The sequence below is a fragment of the Hypanus sabinus genome, unplaced genomic scaffold (assembly GCF_030144855.1).
Source record: "Hypanus sabinus isolate sHypSab1 unplaced genomic scaffold, sHypSab1.hap1 scaffold_395, whole genome shotgun sequence".
Taxonomy (NCBI): domain Eukaryota; kingdom Metazoa; phylum Chordata; class Chondrichthyes; order Myliobatiformes; family Dasyatidae; genus Hypanus; species Hypanus sabinus.
In genome coordinates, this window is record NW_026781281.1 from 76,552 (window position 1) to 95,003 (window position 18,452).

General features: G+C 49.7%; 1 protein-coding gene across 4 annotated transcripts; it reads left to right on the forward strand.

Moving 5' to 3' along the window:
* Positions 1–8,429: 8,429 nt before the first annotated feature.
* On the forward strand, positions 8,430–17,231 carry LOC132388735 (killer cell lectin-like receptor subfamily B member 1B allele B). Of its 4 annotated transcripts, none has more exons than XM_059961122.1 (6): positions 8,430–8,598; positions 9,324–9,473; positions 10,763–10,867; positions 12,261–12,403; positions 13,002–13,066; positions 14,002–17,231. In XM_059961122.1, the coding sequence occupies exons 1-6, from the start codon at positions 8,577–8,579 to the stop codon at positions 14,189–14,191; spliced, it is 675 nt and encodes a 224-aa protein (XP_059817105.1). In that variant the 5' UTR covers positions 8,430–8,576; the 3' UTR covers positions 14,192–17,231. The 4 variants fall into 4 exon arrangements, with proteins under 4 accessions (XP_059817105.1, XP_059817106.1, XP_059817104.1 ...); XM_059961123.1 differs by having other exon boundaries at positions 9,324–9,440; XM_059961121.1 differs by having other exon boundaries at positions 9,341–9,440.
* The last annotated feature ends 1,221 nt before the right edge of the window (positions 17,232–18,452 follow it).

Here is an 18,452-nt window from a genome sequence, read left to right on the forward strand (position 1 = left end):
GACAATGAAGGCTCTAAATGAGTGACAATATATCCGTCCGTCTTTCCCTCCACATCATCCCTCAATCTCCCCATTTCCATTCCTTTCTCGCTCCCTTCTTCTCTTCTAATGTCCCTCCAAATTGCATAATCCTTCAACCTCAATCATCTCTTCTCTGCATCTCCTCCCTCTCTTCCTCCACCCCTTGCCTGTCGTCTCTCTCTCTCTCTCCCTCTCTCTCTCTCTCTCTCTCTCTCTCTCTCTCTCTGTCTCTCTCTCTCTCTCTGTCTGTCTCTCTCTCTCTCTCTCTCTCTCTCTCTCTCTCTCTCTCTCTCTCTCTCTCTCTCTCTCTCTCTCTCTCTCTCTCTCTCTCCCCCCCCTCCTTCTCCTGCTTTGCACAGTTAGGTCGCCCTCTGTTTTCTCACTCTCTCCCCTATTTTTTCTGCAGGAATCCACACTCTATATTTCGACTCTTCTCTCTCCCCACATCTCACCTTCCCCTTATTTATTGCGCTCCAACGTGCTTCCTCTGACAACGGTTACTTCCCCTCGCTGAGCCCAGAGACGCAGAGGATCCACGAAAGGATGGACGACAGCGAGACGTGCATCAATGTGCCGCTCGATAAACCGGAGTCACGGTCTTCATCGAGAAGTGAGAAGGGCAGAGACGGAGGTAGGGATTTCTATCTCTTTCTCACCCAGGGATTGTGACATGGGACGGTATAGATGGAACATCACTCTGTGTCCGAACCCTGGAGTGTGCAATGGGCGGTGTGGAGGGAGATTCACTCTCTTTCAGATCTAGGGAGTGGGTAAAGTGACGGTGTGGATGGTGCTTCACTCTGTGTCTGACCCCTGAGCGTGCGATGGAACGGTGTGGAGGGAGATTCACTCTCTTTCTGTCCCAGGTACTGGGGAAAAGGGACGGTGTGGACGGTACTTCACTCTGTGTCTTACACCGGGAGTGCCTGATGTGAGAGTTTGGAGGGAGTTTCACTCACTTTCTGGCCACAGCAGTGGCTAATGTGACCGTGTTGAGGGATCTTCACTCTTTCTCTGACCCCGGGAGTGTGTGATGGGACGGTGTGGAGGGAGATTCACTCTGTTTCTGACACTGGGAGTGTGTGATGTGACGGTGCGGAGTGAGTTTCACTCCGTGTCAGAACCGGGAGTTTGTGACGGGACGGAGTGGAGGGTGATTTATTCCGTGTCTGTGCCCGGGAGTGTGTGATGGGACGGAGCCCATGGAGCGTCAATCAGTGTCTGAGCACAAAAGTGTTTAATTGGAGTGTGTAGATGGAACTTCACTCTGAGTCTGACCCCGGGAGTGTGTGATTGGACCGTGTGTAGTGAGTTTCACTCTGTCTGACCACAGAAGTGTGTGTTGCGGCGTTAAGGAGGGAGATTCCCTTTGTGTCTGATCCCGGGAGTGTGCGATAGGATGATTTGGAGGGTGATTCGTTCTGTGTCTGAAGCTGGGAATGTGTGATGGGAGGGTGTGGAGCGAGTTTCACTGTGATTCTGATTCTGAGTGTTCTGTCCCAAGCTGAATCTGATGTATCGTATGTGGAACTTAATGTCAAGCCCCTCTCTGTTTCCAGGGTCCGGACAGATGGAGGGCAGATTCACTTTTGTTGTTTTGACTGTTTCGCTGCTGTCTAGTCCTGTCGAGAAATTTCATGGCAGGCGCAGCGTTAACCCTAATGGTTCCGTGTGAGACAATGTCAAAGGGAATGCAGGCGAGACTGGATGAGATACGAGCTGTATGGGAGGGTCTGTGAGGATGGAGGGCTCAGGGAAGGTTCGGGGTGGAGGCAGAGCAGTGGGAGGGGCGGTGTAAAGAGAGGGCTGTAGAAAGGGATGAGTAGATTGCTCTGGGTGGTGGTGGGTAAAGAGAAAGCCATGGGATTTGTGCTGTGGTGAGAGTATGGTGTGAGGGTTTAAATTAGGTGCAAGAAGGCGGGAGAGCTGTGTTGTTGGGGGCGAGATGCGAGAACGGGGAGTGCAAATAACAGCCTGGGCGGAGTTGCGAGGAGGGTGGAGAGTAGAAAGTGGCGTTGAGGAAGGGGATCTCTTATGAAATGTCAAGGACCCTCTCCACGTTCGAATCCCACTCTCTCATTCCTCTCTCTAACCTGCCTTGCTCTTTCTTCCCCGATCTTTCACACGCTAATACTCTCTCATCCACTTTTCACCTTCTCTGTCCCACTAATTCCTTTATCACGCTTCTTTCTCACGCATCCTTCTCACGCTTTCCCCCTTTTCCCAACCCTTCTCTCTGTCTTTTCCATAATCTCTCCCCTTCTACGCCTACTGCTCTTTGTTGCCATTTCCCATCTATGCAATTCCTTTTCCGCACTCTCCCCTTCCCCGCACTCTCTGCTCTCTCTCTTTCACATTCCCACTCTCTACCGTTCTCACTGTCCTCGCGCACTCTTTCCCTCATTCCCTTCAATTAGTCCCTCCACTTCCACTCCCTCCTATCTCAGTCTCTGTCCCCGTTCATCTCCTCTCGCTGTCCCCTAATTTTCGGATCAACTCCCCCTCCTCAACCTCTCACCCTCTGTATTCACCACGCCTTGCTGTCCCTCACGCTCACCACACTCTCTTAACTCTATCTCTTAACCTTCTCTATTTCTCCCTCTCTCGCTCCCTTTGTCTGGCACCCCTCTGCCTACCAAATCTACCCTCCGAATCCCCACTCTCACCTTCTCTTTCGCTATCCCTCTCACCAGTCTCACTCCGCTTCAGGCATAACCTCGCTCCCTTTACTCCTTCCCTCTCTCTGTCTTTCCACTTTCTCGCCTCCATTCGCTCCCATCTTCTCGCCCATCGCTCCAATCGCTCACTCCTCAGTCCATTTATCCTTTTCATCCTCACTCTCCTGCTCTGTCTCCTCTGCTCTCTCCCCCACTTCCAACGTCTCTCACTTCCAATCCCTACCTCTCAGCCCTCTCTTTATGCACTCTATGTTCTTGTCTCTCAGTCCTCACCCTTCTCCCATTATTTACCGGTCTCTCCTCCTTGTATTTCTCTCTCTCTCATTCTCGTACTTTCTTCCCCAGACAGTCAGACCTCCACCGACTCAGAGTCGATCTTTGGGAAAGACGAATCCCTCATCGATGAGGCTGAGGATCCTCCCATTGCCCCGGGACACGGCGAGCTGCGAGTCACTGCACAGACAGGTCAGAGTTCACAGTAACGACGCCGTTCTGAAGGGGTCATGTGTCAAATCCCAAGTGTCCAAGTTTCTAATGCTTCTGCCTCGACCACTACCTCTGGCAGTTTGTGCCTTGGACTGACCACAGTCTGGGTAACAAAGGGTTATTAATCGGCTCACCAATTCAATATGTTTGCATGTTTCCCCTCTCAACTCAGACCTGCGAGCTCTGGTCCCCGATTCTCCAAGACGAAAGAAAATTACTTTACGTAATCACGCTGTTTCTGCACCTCGTTGCTTTAAATACCTCTGAAAGGTCAGCCCTGCACTGCAAGGAATGTAGTCCCAACCTTCCTGACCTCACCCTGTAACTCCCTTCATCGGGTCCGACAATATTTTCGCAAATCTCCATTGCAATAATGATCAGGGTCGTATTTACCGACAAGTACCTTGATTATCTAATTTACCAAGCACGTGAGTTTATACACTAAATACCTTGTGTTCACACCGGCTAACTCACCCTGACCTTCCATGCACAGTCAGAGAACAGAAAAGATTTCACCAATTGAAAGGGAGATTCTGCTGCTGGCCACTTGTTCCTCGTAGCCGCTTCAAAATTTCCACGGGTCTGTGGGGTTCCCCATCTCCACGATAATTGTTATCACGCAGAGTTACACCGGCCAGAAGACTTGAGGCGTTGTTTTATATTAATTACCTAAACATTGCATTCCAGTGTCATTGGCTGCAGGTCACGTTTCTGACTGTTAACAGTTTTCATTGGCTCTGCTACAGGCCTGCATCAATTATTGTCCACTGACTACCAAGTGACAATCTGTCATTGGTGACACTTTGTTCTCAGTCAGCCTGAATCGAGCAGATCAGACAGCCTCAAATCCACAGTTATCCACCACTACTCTCTGGCATCTCCCATCCAGCCACTGTTGAATCCATTTTGCTACTTTAATATTAATACCTAACGATTGAACTTTCCAAACTAACCTTCCGTACGGTACCTTGTCCAAGGCCTTACTGAAGTCGATATAGACAACATCCACTGATTTACCCTCGTCAACGTTCCTGGCGACCTCTTCAAAAATTCACTAAGATTTGTCGAACATGACCTTCCACAATGACAAATCGATGCTGACTGTTCCCAATCAGACCCTGTCTATCCAGATAATTATATATACCATCTCTAAGAATACCTCTATTAATTGGCCCACCACTGACGTCAAACCGACAGGCATATAATAGCTAGATTTACTGTTAGAACCCTTTTTAAACAATGGAACTACATGAGCAATACGCCAGTCCTCCAGCACCATCCCCGTTTCTAACCACTGCGACCAACCCTGGATAATTGACTTACAACCCACCCCCTCTCCACACATGCTCCCCCACATCGGGTGAATATACGAAAACAAGTTTCGTCGGCTCAAAGACAGACTCAACACGCTTTTATCAGATTATTGTACCTGCGCAAGCAGGTCGGAGGTCATATTATTGATGTCACTCTCAATGTGTCACGTGCTATACTCACAAGTGTACAATACACTCCGTCCCTCCACCCGCTCCCTCCTGTCTGTCTCTCTTCACGTTCATTCCATTTCGCTCTCACACAATTTTCCGATCCACTACCACTCCACACCCTCTCAACCTTCCCTGTTAACCCTCTCTCTTTAACCTCTCTCCCTTTCTCTATCGCTCCCTTTGTCTCTCACCCCTCTGCCTCCCAAATCTATCCTCCAAGTCCCCTCTCTCACCTTCGCTTTCGCTATCCCGCTTTCTAGTATCACTCCCCTTCCGGCACAACCTCGCTCTCATTGATTATTCCCTTTCCCTGTCTTTCCCCTTTCTCGCCCCCATTCTCTCCCATTTTCTCGCCCATTGCTGCAATCAGTCTCTCCTCACCCCATTTATCCTTTTCATCCTCAATCTCCTGCTCTGTCTCCTCGGATCGTTCTCCACACTTCCACCACTCTCTCACTTCCAATCCCTACCTCTCAGCCCTCGCTTTCCGCACTCTGTTCTTGTCTCTCTGTGCTCACCATTCCCCCATTATTTAACGGTCTCTCCTCCTTTTATTTCTCTCTCTCTCATTCACTCACTTTCTTCCACAGACTCTCAGACCTCTACCGACACAGAGCTGAACATTGAGAAAGATCAACCCCTCGTCCATGAGGGTGAGGATCCTCCCATTGCCTCGAGACCCGGCGAGCTGCGAGTCACTGCACAGACAGGTCAGAGTTCACAGTACCGGCGCCATTCTGAAGGGGTCATGTGTCAAATCCCAAGTGTCCAAGTTTCTAATGCATCTGTCTCGACCACTACCTCTGGCAGTTTGTGCCATGGACTGACCAGAATCTGGGTAACAAAGGGTTATTAATCGGTTCCCCAATTCAATGTGTTTGCATGTTTCCCATCTGATTTTAGACCTGCGCGCTCTGGTCCCCGATTCTCCAAGGTGATAGAAAACAACCCTACGTATTCACTCTTGCTTTTGCACCTCTTGGCTTTAAATACCTCTGGAAGGTCACCCCTGTTCTGCAAGGAATGTAATCCCAACCTTCCTGACCTCTCTCTGTAACTCCCTTCATCGGGTTCTGACAATATTTTCGCAAATCTCCATTGTAATAATGATCAGAGTCGTATTTACCGACAAGTACCTTGATTGTCTAATTTACCAGGTTTGTGAATTTATACACTTACGACCTTTTGTTCACACCGGCTAACTCACCCTGACCTTCCATGCACAGACAGAGAACAGGAAAATTATCACCAATTGAAAGGGAGGTTCTGCTGCTGGCCACATGTTCCTCGTGGACGCGTCAGAATTTCCACGGGTCCGTGGGGCACCCACATCCACGATAATTGTTCTCACGCCCAGTTACATCCGCCAGTAGATTGAAGCGTTGTTTTATATTAATTAAATAAACATTCACCTATTGCATCCCAGTGTCATTGGCTACAGGTCACTTGTCTGGACTTTAACAGTATTCATTGGCTCTGCTCCAGGCCTGCATTAATTATTGTGTTCTGACCAGCAAGTGACAATCTGACATTTATGACACTTTATTCTCAGTCAGCCTGAATCGAGCAGATCAGGCAGCCCCAAATCCACAGTCTCTATCCACACTTCCCGCTGCGTCACTAGTGCAGCTACCGTAATAAAGACTCTCTAGATATAACCATACAACAATTACAGCACGAAAACAGGCCATCTCGACCCTTCTATTCCGTGCCAAACGCTTGCTCCCATCTAGTCCCACCGACACGCAATCAGGCCCATAATCCTCCATTCCTTTCCTGTCCATATACCTATCCATTTTTACATTAAAAGACAATACCATCCTGCCTCTACCAATTCTACTGGAAGCTCTTTCCACACAGCTGCCGCTCTCTGAGTAAAGAAATCCCCCCTCGTGTTACCCATCAACTTTTGCTCCTTAAATCTCAACTCACGTCCTCATGTTTTCAATCTCCCCGACTTTCAAAGGAAAAAGCCTATCCACGTCACTCTATCCCCTTCATAATTTTAAATACCTCTATCAAGCCCCCTCAACCTTCTATGCTCCAAAGAATAAAGGCCTAACTTGCTCAATATTTGCCTTTAACTTAGGTGCTGAAACACAGGTAACATCCCAGTAAATCTCCTCTGTACTCACACTATTTTTTGACATCTTTCCTATAATTCGGTGTCCACAACTTTCCACAATACTCCATATTTGGCCTCACCAATGTCTTGTACTATCTTAACATTACATCCCAACTCCTATACTCAATGCTCTGATTTATAAAGGCCAGCATATCAAAAGAGTTCTTCATCAACTTATCCACATGAGATTCCACCTTCAGGGAACTGTGCACCATTATTCCTAGATCACTCTGTTCTACTGCGTTTCTTAATGGCCTACCATTTATCATGTATAACCTATTTTGATTATTCCTACCTAAATGTAGAACCTCACATTTATCAGCTTTAAACTCCATCTTCAATCGTTCATCCCACTCTTCTCAATGGCCTAAATGTCACTGCATGCTTTGAAAACCAACCACGTTATCCACAACACCACCTGCGGTGTCATCTGTATACTAACTGATCCAATTTTCACCCCATCATCCAAGTCATCAATGTATATGACAAACAACATTGGCCCAGTACAGATCTCTGAGGCACAATAGTCACCGGCCTCCAACTTGACAAACAGTTATCCACCACTACTCTCTGGCATCTCCCATCCAGCCACTGTTGAATCCATTTTGCTACTTTAATATTAATACCTAACGATTGAACCTTCCTAACTAATCTTCCGTGCGGAACCTTACCCGCGACCTCTTCCAAAATTCAATACGATTGGTCAAACCACAATGACAAATCCATGCTGACTGTTCCTAATCAGACCCTGTCTATCCAGATAATAATATATACCATCTCTAAGAATACTTCTATTAATTGTCCCACCACTGACGTCCAACCGACAGGCATATAATAGCTAGGTTTACTGTTAGAACCGTTTTTAAACAATGGAACTACATGAGCAATACGCCAGTCCTCCAGCACCAGTCCAGTTCAAACCACTCCGATCCACCCTGTATAATTGACTTACAACCCACCCACTCTCCACACATACTCCCCCACATCAGGGGAAGATCCGAAAACAAGCTTCGTCAGGCTCAGACAGACTCAACACGCTTTCATCAGATTATTGTGCCAGCGCAAGCAGGTCGGAGGTCATATTATTGACGTCACTCTCAATGTGTCACGTGCTATACTCACAAGTGTACAAGACACTTCGTCCCTCCACTTCTGCTCCCTCCTGTCGTTCTCTCTTCCCGTTCATCCCGTTTCGCTCTCCCCCAATTTTCGGATCTACTACCATTCCACACCCTCTCAACCCTCGCTGTTAACCCTCTCTCTTTAACGTCACTCCCTTTCTCTATCGTTCCTTTTGTCTCTCACCTCTCTGCCTCCCAAATTTAGCATCCCAATCTCCACTCTCACCTTCGCTTTCGCTATCCCTCTTTCTAGTCTCACTCCCCTTCCGGCACCACCTCACTCACTTTACTTATTCCCTCTCCCTGTCTTTCCCCTTTCTCGCCCCCATCCACTCCCATTTTTTCGCCCATCGCTGCAATCGCTCACTCCGCACTCTCCTGCTCTGTCTCTTTGGCTCTCTCCCCTCACTTCCATCTCTCCTTCACTTCCAATCCCTACCTCTCTGCCCTCTCTTTCCGCACTCTATATTTATTTGTCTCCCTGTGCTCGCCCTTCCCCCATTATTTACGGGTCTCTCCTCCTTTCATTTCTCTCTCTCTCATTCTCACACTTTCAACCTCAGACCGTCAGACCTCCACCGACACAGAGCTGAACTTTGGGATAGATGAACCTCTCAGCGATGAGCGTGAGGACCCTCCAATTGCCTCGGGACACGGCGAGATGCGAGTCACTGTACAGACAGGTCAGAGTTCACAGTTGCGGCGCCATTCTGAAGGGATCACGTGTGAAATCCCAAGTGTCCAAGTTTCTAATGCATCTGCCTCGAGCACTACCTCTGGCAGTTTGTGCCGTGGACTGACCACCATCTGGGCAACAACGGGTTGTCACTCGGCTCCCCAGTTAAATTTGTTTCCTTCTTTCTCCTCTCAGCTCAGACCTGTGATCTCTGGCCCTGGGTTCTCCAAGACGAGAGAAAATGACTCTGCGCATTCACACCGTCTCTACAGGGTACCCACATCTCTGGTGCTGTGTTCCCTGGAGTTCAGGAGAATGGGGGGGGGATCTCATGGAAACATTCCGAATGTTAAAACACCTTAACAGATTAGATACGGCAAAGTTAATTTCAATAGTAGTGTAATCTAGGGCAAGAAGACACAAACTCAGGATTAAAGAATGTCCATTTAGAACGGAGACGCAGAGAAATTACTTTAGTCAGACCGTGGTAAATCTGTGGAAATTGTTGAAACGAGCGGCTGTGAAGCCAAATCATTGGGTGCATTTTAGGTAGAGATTGATAAGTTATTGATTAGCCAGGGCTTCAGGGGCATGGGGAGAATGCACGTGAGCATGGTTGACTGGAAAAATTGTTTCAGGCCACGATTGAAAGACGGAGGAGACGCGATGGCCCGAATGTCCTACTTCTGCTACTATATCTTATGTTCCCGTGGTCTTGCGGTCTCTCCACAGCTGCGCATGAACAACAGTCGAAAGTGAAGATCGGAAATAGACCGTACCGTCTGATCTGCCTACTCTGCCTAGTTACATCCGCCCTCATCGTGATAGTGGTCGGACTCTCGATCCATGGTGAGTGGAACGGTCTCCGAGTGCAGTCAGACCGTAAATAAAGAGAGTGGAATAAATTGTTATTGTAAAATACCACAGTGACACCGACACGCCGCTTACCGTCACACCGATTAAACCCATCACCATGACAAGGAAACATCCCTAACCGTGATAAAAATACGGTCTTCAGCGTAACAAAATCAAGACTCTTCCTGACACAGTCACGCCATTCACCATAATATTATCAACGCTGTCACGGTCACGACATTCAACGGGACACAAATGATCTCCTAACCGTGACACTGACACGACCATCGCGGTGATACACACATGGCAGTCACACTGACCGCAACACACCCCTCATTGTAACATCGACATGCCCCTGACCGTGTCATTGATACACTCCTCAAGGCGACACCGAAACACACCTCACAGTGACAGCGACACGATCTTCTCTGTGACACTGGCGTACCGTACCCCGTGACATTTTCACGCTCCTCAGCGTGATCCGCTCCGCAGCGCATCGTGACAAAAACTCACAGGTCAATGTAACACCACTTCCCGAGACAGTATTGCCCCTCAACTAACACCGATGCACCTCTCACTGAGGCAATTACCCACACCTCACCCTGACACAGGAATACCCTTTACGGTAATACCGACACCTAAATTCACAATGACACCGACATAGCCCTCTCCATCTCAGCGACACACACCTCAGCGTGACAATCTCATACACGCCGTGGTCATGTCATGCCTCTCACCGTGACACAGACAAACCCATCTGAATGAGACCAGCACACACACATTACACAGATACCCCACACACCGGGACATACCAGATCCCGAACTCTTGACATTTCCCTCGCCGTAACGTCCAGATACACTTCATTGTGTCCCGGTACACCTCTCTCCGGGGCACAGAAATTCCTATTACAGTGACACCGACAGGTCGCTCACAACAACTCGAACCGGCCCCGAGCTGAGACAGGGAATCGATCATCACCACCATGCTAACACAGACCCCACTGTAACAACAACAGAACGTTCACCAGGGCACTGCAAACGTCTCAGTGACACAGACACGCCCCTATGCTTCCGCCGACGCCTCTCACTGTGCCACCAGTACATCCTTCACTGTGACAACCTTCACGGTGACACTGACACAACACTCTTCGTGACCTATTCGGTGGCGTGACGTTGACTCACGTGTCACTGTAAAAGCTAAACATCCTTCACCATCTTTCTCAGAATTACAGATGCGTCAGTCTAAGGTCACCTCTGACCGAAACTACCATGAGTTAAACTTTCCTCGCTCAACTCTAATCTGTCTTTTCTTAAAGGAATGCACAGCGATCTCCGTCACCAGTTCACTGAGATGGAAACGAAGTACAGATCTGTCAACGAAACCAAGGCTCAAATCTGTGAATTGTTGACCAGCAGAAGAGGTGAGGCATCTTCCCCCTCTTTAACCCGTTGCTCACCACAGGGCAAGCATGGAGAGAGGAAGCGACACTCTGTGCTTGACATCGGGAGTGTGTGAAGAGATGGCATGGAGGGTGATTCACTCTGTGTTTGACCCGGTGAATGTGTGATGGGGCTGCGTGGAGTAAGTTTCATTTTATCACTGAATCCAGGAGAGTGTGATGGGTCGTTGTGGAGAAGGATTCTCTGTGTCTGACCACGAGATAGTGAGACGTAACTTTACAGCTTATTTTTGTGTCTGACTGCTGGAGTGTGTGATGGGGCCGTGGAGAGAGGGATTCACACTGGGTCTGACCAAGGCTGGATGTGATTGGACTTTCTGGACGGATCTAAATTCTGTTCTCTGACGGGACGGAGTGGAATTAGATTCACTCTGTTTCGGAGCTCGGGAGAGTGTAATCGGGCGATCTGCAGGGAGCTTAAACCCGTGTCTCACACCTTGGGTGTATAATTGGAACCTGTGTTTGACAGTGTGTGCGTGTGAAGAGAAGCTGTGATGGGAAGTGTGGTGAAGTGTGTGAGTGCGTTTGGGGGGGCGTTGTGTGTGCGTCTGACACCAGGAACAGTGATGCGTGCCTGGATAGCATTTCGCTCTGTGTTTGAAACCAGGGGTCTCTGATAGGACGGTGCGGAGAGGGCTTCTCTCGCTTTCAGACCACTGTGTTGTGTGATGTCAGCGGGTAGAAGGAGCATCATACTGGGTCTGACCATGGAAGTATGCGGGGGGATGGTGCAGAGTGTTTCATTTTTTTATCTGATCACGGGCGGTAGTGTGCAGCGAACTCCACTCCATGTTTGACCCAAGGAGTGTGTGATAATGTGGTGGAGAGAAAGCCTCAGTGTGAGACTGACCCCGGTCGTGTGTGATGGGACAGTGTGGTAGGAGAATCACTCTGTGTCTGACCCCGGGAGTGTGTGAGGGGACGGTGTGGTGGGAACTTCACTTTACCTGATCCTTGTTAATGTGATGGGACGGTGTGGGGAGGTGGTAGATGTAGCCTCAATGTGTGCCTGATTGGAGAGACTGTGATGAATGATGCGGAGGGAACTTCACTCTGTGCCTCATCCTATGAATCTGTGACGGGACGTTCTGAAGGGAACTTCGTTCTGTGTCCCTCCCCGGGCGTGTGCGATGGGACAGTGTGGTCCTAGATTCACTCTGAGGCTTGACCCCTGGAATGTGTGATGGACAGTGTGGAGGGAACCTCACTGTACCTGATCCTTGTTAATGTGATGTGCCGGTGTGGGGAGTGGGGGGAGGGGATTCACTCTGTGCCTGGCTTCAGGTGTGCGTGATGGGACCGCGTGCAGGGAGATTCGCTCTGTGTCTCACTGTTCCTTGTTCCTGATTTCCAGAGCAAACGTGTTCCAAGGACTGGATGAAAAATAAAGACCGGTGTTATTACGTATCCACGTTTGAAGCATCTTTCCGCCAAGCGATGGAAGAATGTTCAAACCGTGACTCAAGGCTGCTGGAAATCAATTCAAGGGATGAAGCGGTATGTGTCACAGCACGAGAAGGTCTCACAGTAACAAAGGAATCATCACACACTCGCGGATTCAGTCACAGATTGAACACACAACATACACTCCCAGCACACACACCCGGGGATAGACACAGAGTGAATCTCCCTCCACACCGTCCCATCACACACTCCCGGGGTCAGACACAGAGTGAATCTCCCTCCAAATCGTCCCATCACACACTCCCGGGGTCAGACACAGAGTGAATCTCCCTCCACACCGTCCCATCACACACTCCCGGGGTCAGTCACAGAGTGAATCTCCCAACACACCGTCCATCACACACTCCCGCCGTCAGACACAGAGTGAATCCCCCTCCACACCGTCCCATCACTCACTCCCGGGGTCAGACACAGAGTGAATCCCCCTCCACACCGTCCCATCACTCACTCCCGCCGTCAGACACAGAGTGAATCCCCCTCCACACCGTCCCATCACTCACTCCCGGGGTCAGACACAGAGTGAATCTCCCTCCACACCGTCCTATCTCAGATTTGTTTTGTAATGAACAGAGAGAAGCTACGTAGATTGTTTTCAATTCTTGGCATTGATCAAGTAAATTTAATTTCCCAGAGCTTTGCATCCAACAAACTGTTGTACCGAAACATTGCACTCTGGATTGGAAAATGCGAAAACGGGTGAGATTTGTACTGATACGTGGTGAAAGAGTTGGACAATGACATAGTCCTGACGGAAGAAAATTGGATTAGTTTACGATTAGACTGTACGAGGTTGTCGGGAGCGTGCGGTACTGTGGGAACATTTTGGGACCGACAGGTGTCTGTCGGGGAAGGGCAGGGCAGTGGGAATATTTCGGAAACTGCCAGGGGACAGTGGGCACAGGGATTATTTTGGCACTGACGCATATCGCCTGGCTGTGACTAGAGAAAGCAACAGTAAGATTAGTTTGGTGAATGAAATGGATCTGAGGGCGAGGATAAGAAAACGATTAATTTGGAGACGATATAGGGTGATAGTCACACAGTGGGTGAACGGGATTATTTTGCGATCTGAGGCAAGGATGTGGGGGAGAGGGTGCCAGTGGTATAAGTCTGGAGGCGGACCAGAGACTATGGGGAGAGCGCGGTGTTGTGGGATATGTTAGGGGACAGGCACGATGCTTTGGGTAGAGGGTGGGGCAACGGGATTAATCTGGGACCGGCACAGGGCTGAAGGAAGAGTGTGGATCAGTGGGATTCCTTTCGGGACAGCCATTGTTCTGTGGTGAGTCGATGGGACAGTGGGGTTTGTTTTGGGAATGAAACAGATCAGAAGGGAGAGGGTGGGCCTGGTCGATTCGTATGGGGACTGACAGAGGACTCTGGTGAGGAAGCGGTTCGGTGGGATTAGTTTGGGGGATACGGGATTGTGGTGAGACATTGGGACCGTGGTATCTGTCCGAGTACTGACACGGAGCGGTGGGGAGAGAGCGGTTGAGTGGGATGGGTTTGGGGAATGACACAGGCTGTTAGCAGAGAGCGAATCCATGAGATTAGCTTGGGGATGGTCTCGGCTCGGATTCTCTGCTGGAGCTGTTTTGTCTCTGTTGAAATTGTTTAACCCTCTTGGACAGGACTGTGGGCATGACCCTCTTGTACAATGTGTCCCCGTGGACGTCCAACTGCAGAGACTGCGAGGCGTACTTAGGGAGTTACCCTTGTGATAGAGATCGGCGTTTCATCTGCGAGAAGTCGGCACCTTTGTTCCCGGATATTCCTGAAGAGATCCAGGGTCTCTGCCAACAGCCAGAGGAGGCGACGTGAATGAAGTGACTACTCCCATTTTTCCCTTCTCTCTCTATCACTCTCACTCCTAAATCATTTCTAAATTTGCTCCCTACCCTCTCTGCCCCACCCTCCTACTCCATTTCCTCTTATCGCAAGCAGATTCTCTACACCAGACACCGACAAACCCGTCCCGCCGTCTATCCCTTTCTTTCTCGCCATTCCCACCGTCCCGCTCTTCCAAGCTCTGTCTACCTTTCTCTCTGCCCCGTCACCTCCTCAAATTTCCTCTAACTTACTTAACTTACTCAACCCACTCTTTCTCTGCATCCTCCGCAGATCTGTTACACCTCTCTCCCCTTCCCTCCCCAGGGACTCTGTACCTCCCCTCCCCGTTCTCCCGTTCTCTCTCTAAGCCCTCTGACTCCCTGATCTCTCTCTCTCTCTCTCTCTCTCTCTGCTTTCCATCCACTTTCAAATCAATCCTGTGCCGTCTGGTGCTCAACAGCCCAACCCTGTGGAAAAGCTTATGCCTATTCTCTCTGCCTGTGCCCCACTTGGGTTTATGGAAATCTGTAAATTTACAACTACTCTCCGGGGACTAAAGCCCCAACTTTCCCTCGCTCCCACCATAGCTCAGTGCTCCGAGTTTCGGCCACATCCCCTAGAACTCACTGTACAATATATCCAGTTCAGCGGCATTTTCACCTACGTCTTGTCCCACGGCAACGTGACCTCCCGACTCCTGGACTCAGTGTGACTGGTGAAGACCAGCGGGCAAAGTATCCTGTCCACCCCATCGGATGTTTTCGACAAGAATCGCTATTTCAATTATTATCTGAAACTCATAAAACCTGGAATTTATTGCTTTGCCGTATCGATACGGCGCAAAGATGTAGGATCAATGTAAATTACCAAAAAAAAAAGATAATAAAAAATCGGTAAAATGTGGAGGCGTTGAACATGCGTTCGAAAACGTGGTGCTGAAGGGGAAGAAGGTGTCTCTGAACAGTTGGGAGCTCAGGCTTTTGTACCCATTCCCCGATGGTGTATTGACAAGGGAGCCTGTCCCCGGATGAGGTGCCTCCCTGATGGATGCCCCCTTCTCGAGGCATCGCCTCTTGAAGATATCCTCGATGCTGGGGAAGGTGGTGCCCTTGACGCTGGTTGAGTCTACACCCCTCTGCAGCCTCCGGTGACCCTGTCCCTTGCGGCCTCCACACCAGGCGGCGATGCTCCAAGTCAGAATGCTCCCAAATGTCCATCTGCAGACATTTCCTTGTCTTCAGTGAAGGGCCAAATCTTCTCAGACTCCTGACGTTGTCACACTTTCTGTAATGGGAGAGGTATGCGTGGCGTTGACGGCAAGTGTAGAGAATGGTCCGGAATACTCTCAGACTTCGCGAAATAAACAAAACGACAATGACGAAAATCAAAGATTAGATCACAATCTGCAGCATTAGAAAAGATAATACAGCACGAGCCCTTTAATTCTGCCGGACAATCATTGGCGCTCAGAAGCTTAAAGGGAAAGTGACAGCTAACCATGCTCCGGGTAATGGAGGTTCCGAATCCCGGATGCCTGCCGATGAAGACACTTTCTTCGTGTTTACATGCCCAGTGTAGATCCTCTGAGATGCTGACACCCAGAAACACAGGAACTTCAAATATGATCATAGGATAGAGAGGCAGAATTAAGCTCTTTGGCAAATCGGGTCTACTCCGTCATTTCATGATGGTCGATCCATTTCCCTCTCAGCACCTGTCTCCCGCCGTCTCCCTGTATCCCTACATGGCCTGACTAATCAAGAGTCTCTCAGCCTCTCCCTTAAACATCAGGTCGTATCATTCGCAGCCTGCTGTGGCAACAGATTTCATAGGTTCATCCCAGAAAGGCAAACGAAATTCTCCTCATCGGCGTTTTAAAATGACGGTCCGCTATTCCAGGTGGGCCTACTGGCCTTAGACTCTCCCACCATAGGGAAACTTTTCTCCACGTTGATTTTATCGAGGACTTCAAGCATTTGATCGGTTTCAACAACACCAACCACCACCCTCCCACCTCCCACGACCCCACCATTCTTCAGATCTCCAGCCATAAAACGCCCCAGATTAATTAATCTGTTCAATCCCGGAATCATTTCCGTGAACTTCCTTTCAACACTCTCCAATTCAAACACATCCGGCCGGATGAGGTAAAGGACCCGGAACTGCTGACAATCTTCGTTGAGACCTCACCAGTGCTTTATAAAGCCTCAACGTTACACCCCTGCTGTTCTATTCTAATATTCTCGACCTGAATGTGACATTGCATTTGGCTTCCTCGCCACCGACTCCGCCTGCAAATTCATCTTCAGGGAATACAGCACAAGGACTCCCAAGTCTGTTTGTACCTCAAGTGTTTGAATTCTCTCCCCGTTTATAAAACAGTCTGTGCCTTTATTCCCTCCACCAAAGTGCATGACCATACACATCCCGACGCTGTGATCCATCCGCCCCTTCTTTCCCCATTCTCTCAATCTCTCTGGAACATTCTGTAGCCTCTCTGCTTCCTCAGCACTATCTGTAGATCGGGGATTTCGCTGCCGATCTGCACTGACTGAGTTTTCCCAATGAGGAGGACAGCTGCCCGGTGTTGTATTGTCCAAGTGGCCCAGTGACCAGTGGGGAGCGAACAGGGTCGTATCGGATGTAGACCTATTGTGCTCATCGTCAGGGTGCAGCGCGTCCACGTCCGTGCTGGAGCAGAGGATAACTCTGGGTGTGACCCGACTCTCAAAGCGCATAATCACAGCATTGTGAGTGACACTGGCCGAGTGTAGTTGAGGAAGCTCACCCTACTCTTCTCGGGCATGGTGTCACTTTCCGCATTTTCAAGTAGGGGGTAAATTCCGTCTGCAACAGTGTAAGATTGAAGATATCCTCGGCAACTCCAGACCACTCTGCAGTCCTACCCATCTCCGCCACCTTGTCCCTCATCTACACCCCTCCCCATCTCCGTCACCTTATCCCTCATCTACACCCCTCTCCATCTCCGTCACCTTGTCCCACATCTACACCCCTCCCCGTCTCCGCCACCTTGTCCCTCATCTACACCCCTCCCCATCTCCGTCACCTTATCCCTCATCTACACCCCTCCCCGTCTCCGCCACCTTATCCCTCATCTACACCCCTCCCCGTCTCCGTCACCTTATCCCCCATCTACACCCCTCCCCATCTCCGTCACCTTATCCCTCATCTACACCCCTCCCCGTCTCCGCCACCTTGTCCCTCATCTACACCCCTCCCCGTCTCCGTCACCTTATCCCTCATTTACAACTCTCCCCGTCTCCGTCACCTTGTCCCTCATCTACACCCCTCCCCGTCTCCGTCACCTTGTCCCCCATCTACACCCCTCCCCATCTCCGTCACCTTGTCCCTCATCTACGCCCCTCCCCGTCTCCGTCACCTTATCCCTCATTTACAACTCTCCCCATCTCCGTCACCTTGTCCCTCATCTACACCCCTCCCCATCTCCGCCACCTTGTCTCTCATCTACACCCCTCCCCGTCTCCGTCACCTTGTCCCCCATCTACACCCCTCCCCATCTCCGTCACCTTATCCCTCATCTACACCCCTCCCCGTCTCCGTCAATTGATTTGAATTGACGTTGTACTTGCATGCTTCATTTTCATGAGGAGTAAAAATCTTTATGTTACATTTAAATGTGGAATTTGTAATTTATAGCAATATGTAATAAAGATTAGCTGCAAGAGAACTGTTAATATAGCAGAGAAATTAAATTCTATCAGCGTGAATTAATCCGTCTGATGGCCTGGCCAAAGACGCTCTCCCGGAGCACGATGGTACTGTTTGATTGTTTGTTAGATCCTGGGTGATGTGTCTGTTGAGGAACGTAAAGCTGGTCACCTCTCAACCGAAAATCCACTGTTGTCAACAGAGCTCAGCCTGTCTCCAGGCCGCTATAGTCCACAAACAGCCCCTTTGTTTTTGCGACATTGTGGGATCTACACCCCTCTCCTTCTCTGCCATGCCCACCCACCCTGATGCCCATTTTCCGTTGACGACCTCATCTCCAACAGCCCCAACGTGTCCGTTACTACCCACTCGCATCCAAACGCTTCCCGCTCTGTGATCAGAGGGAATTGTGGGGAGAATGGCGGAGAGCTGACCGTGTTCCACACGGTTTCCTGTCAGTAATTGCAACCTCACCACATCTTCACTGCCATCCCTCTCCCCCTTTTCCTTCGGCGCTGCGTCCGGTCACACACACATACCATCTCTGAAACAGACACAGAAT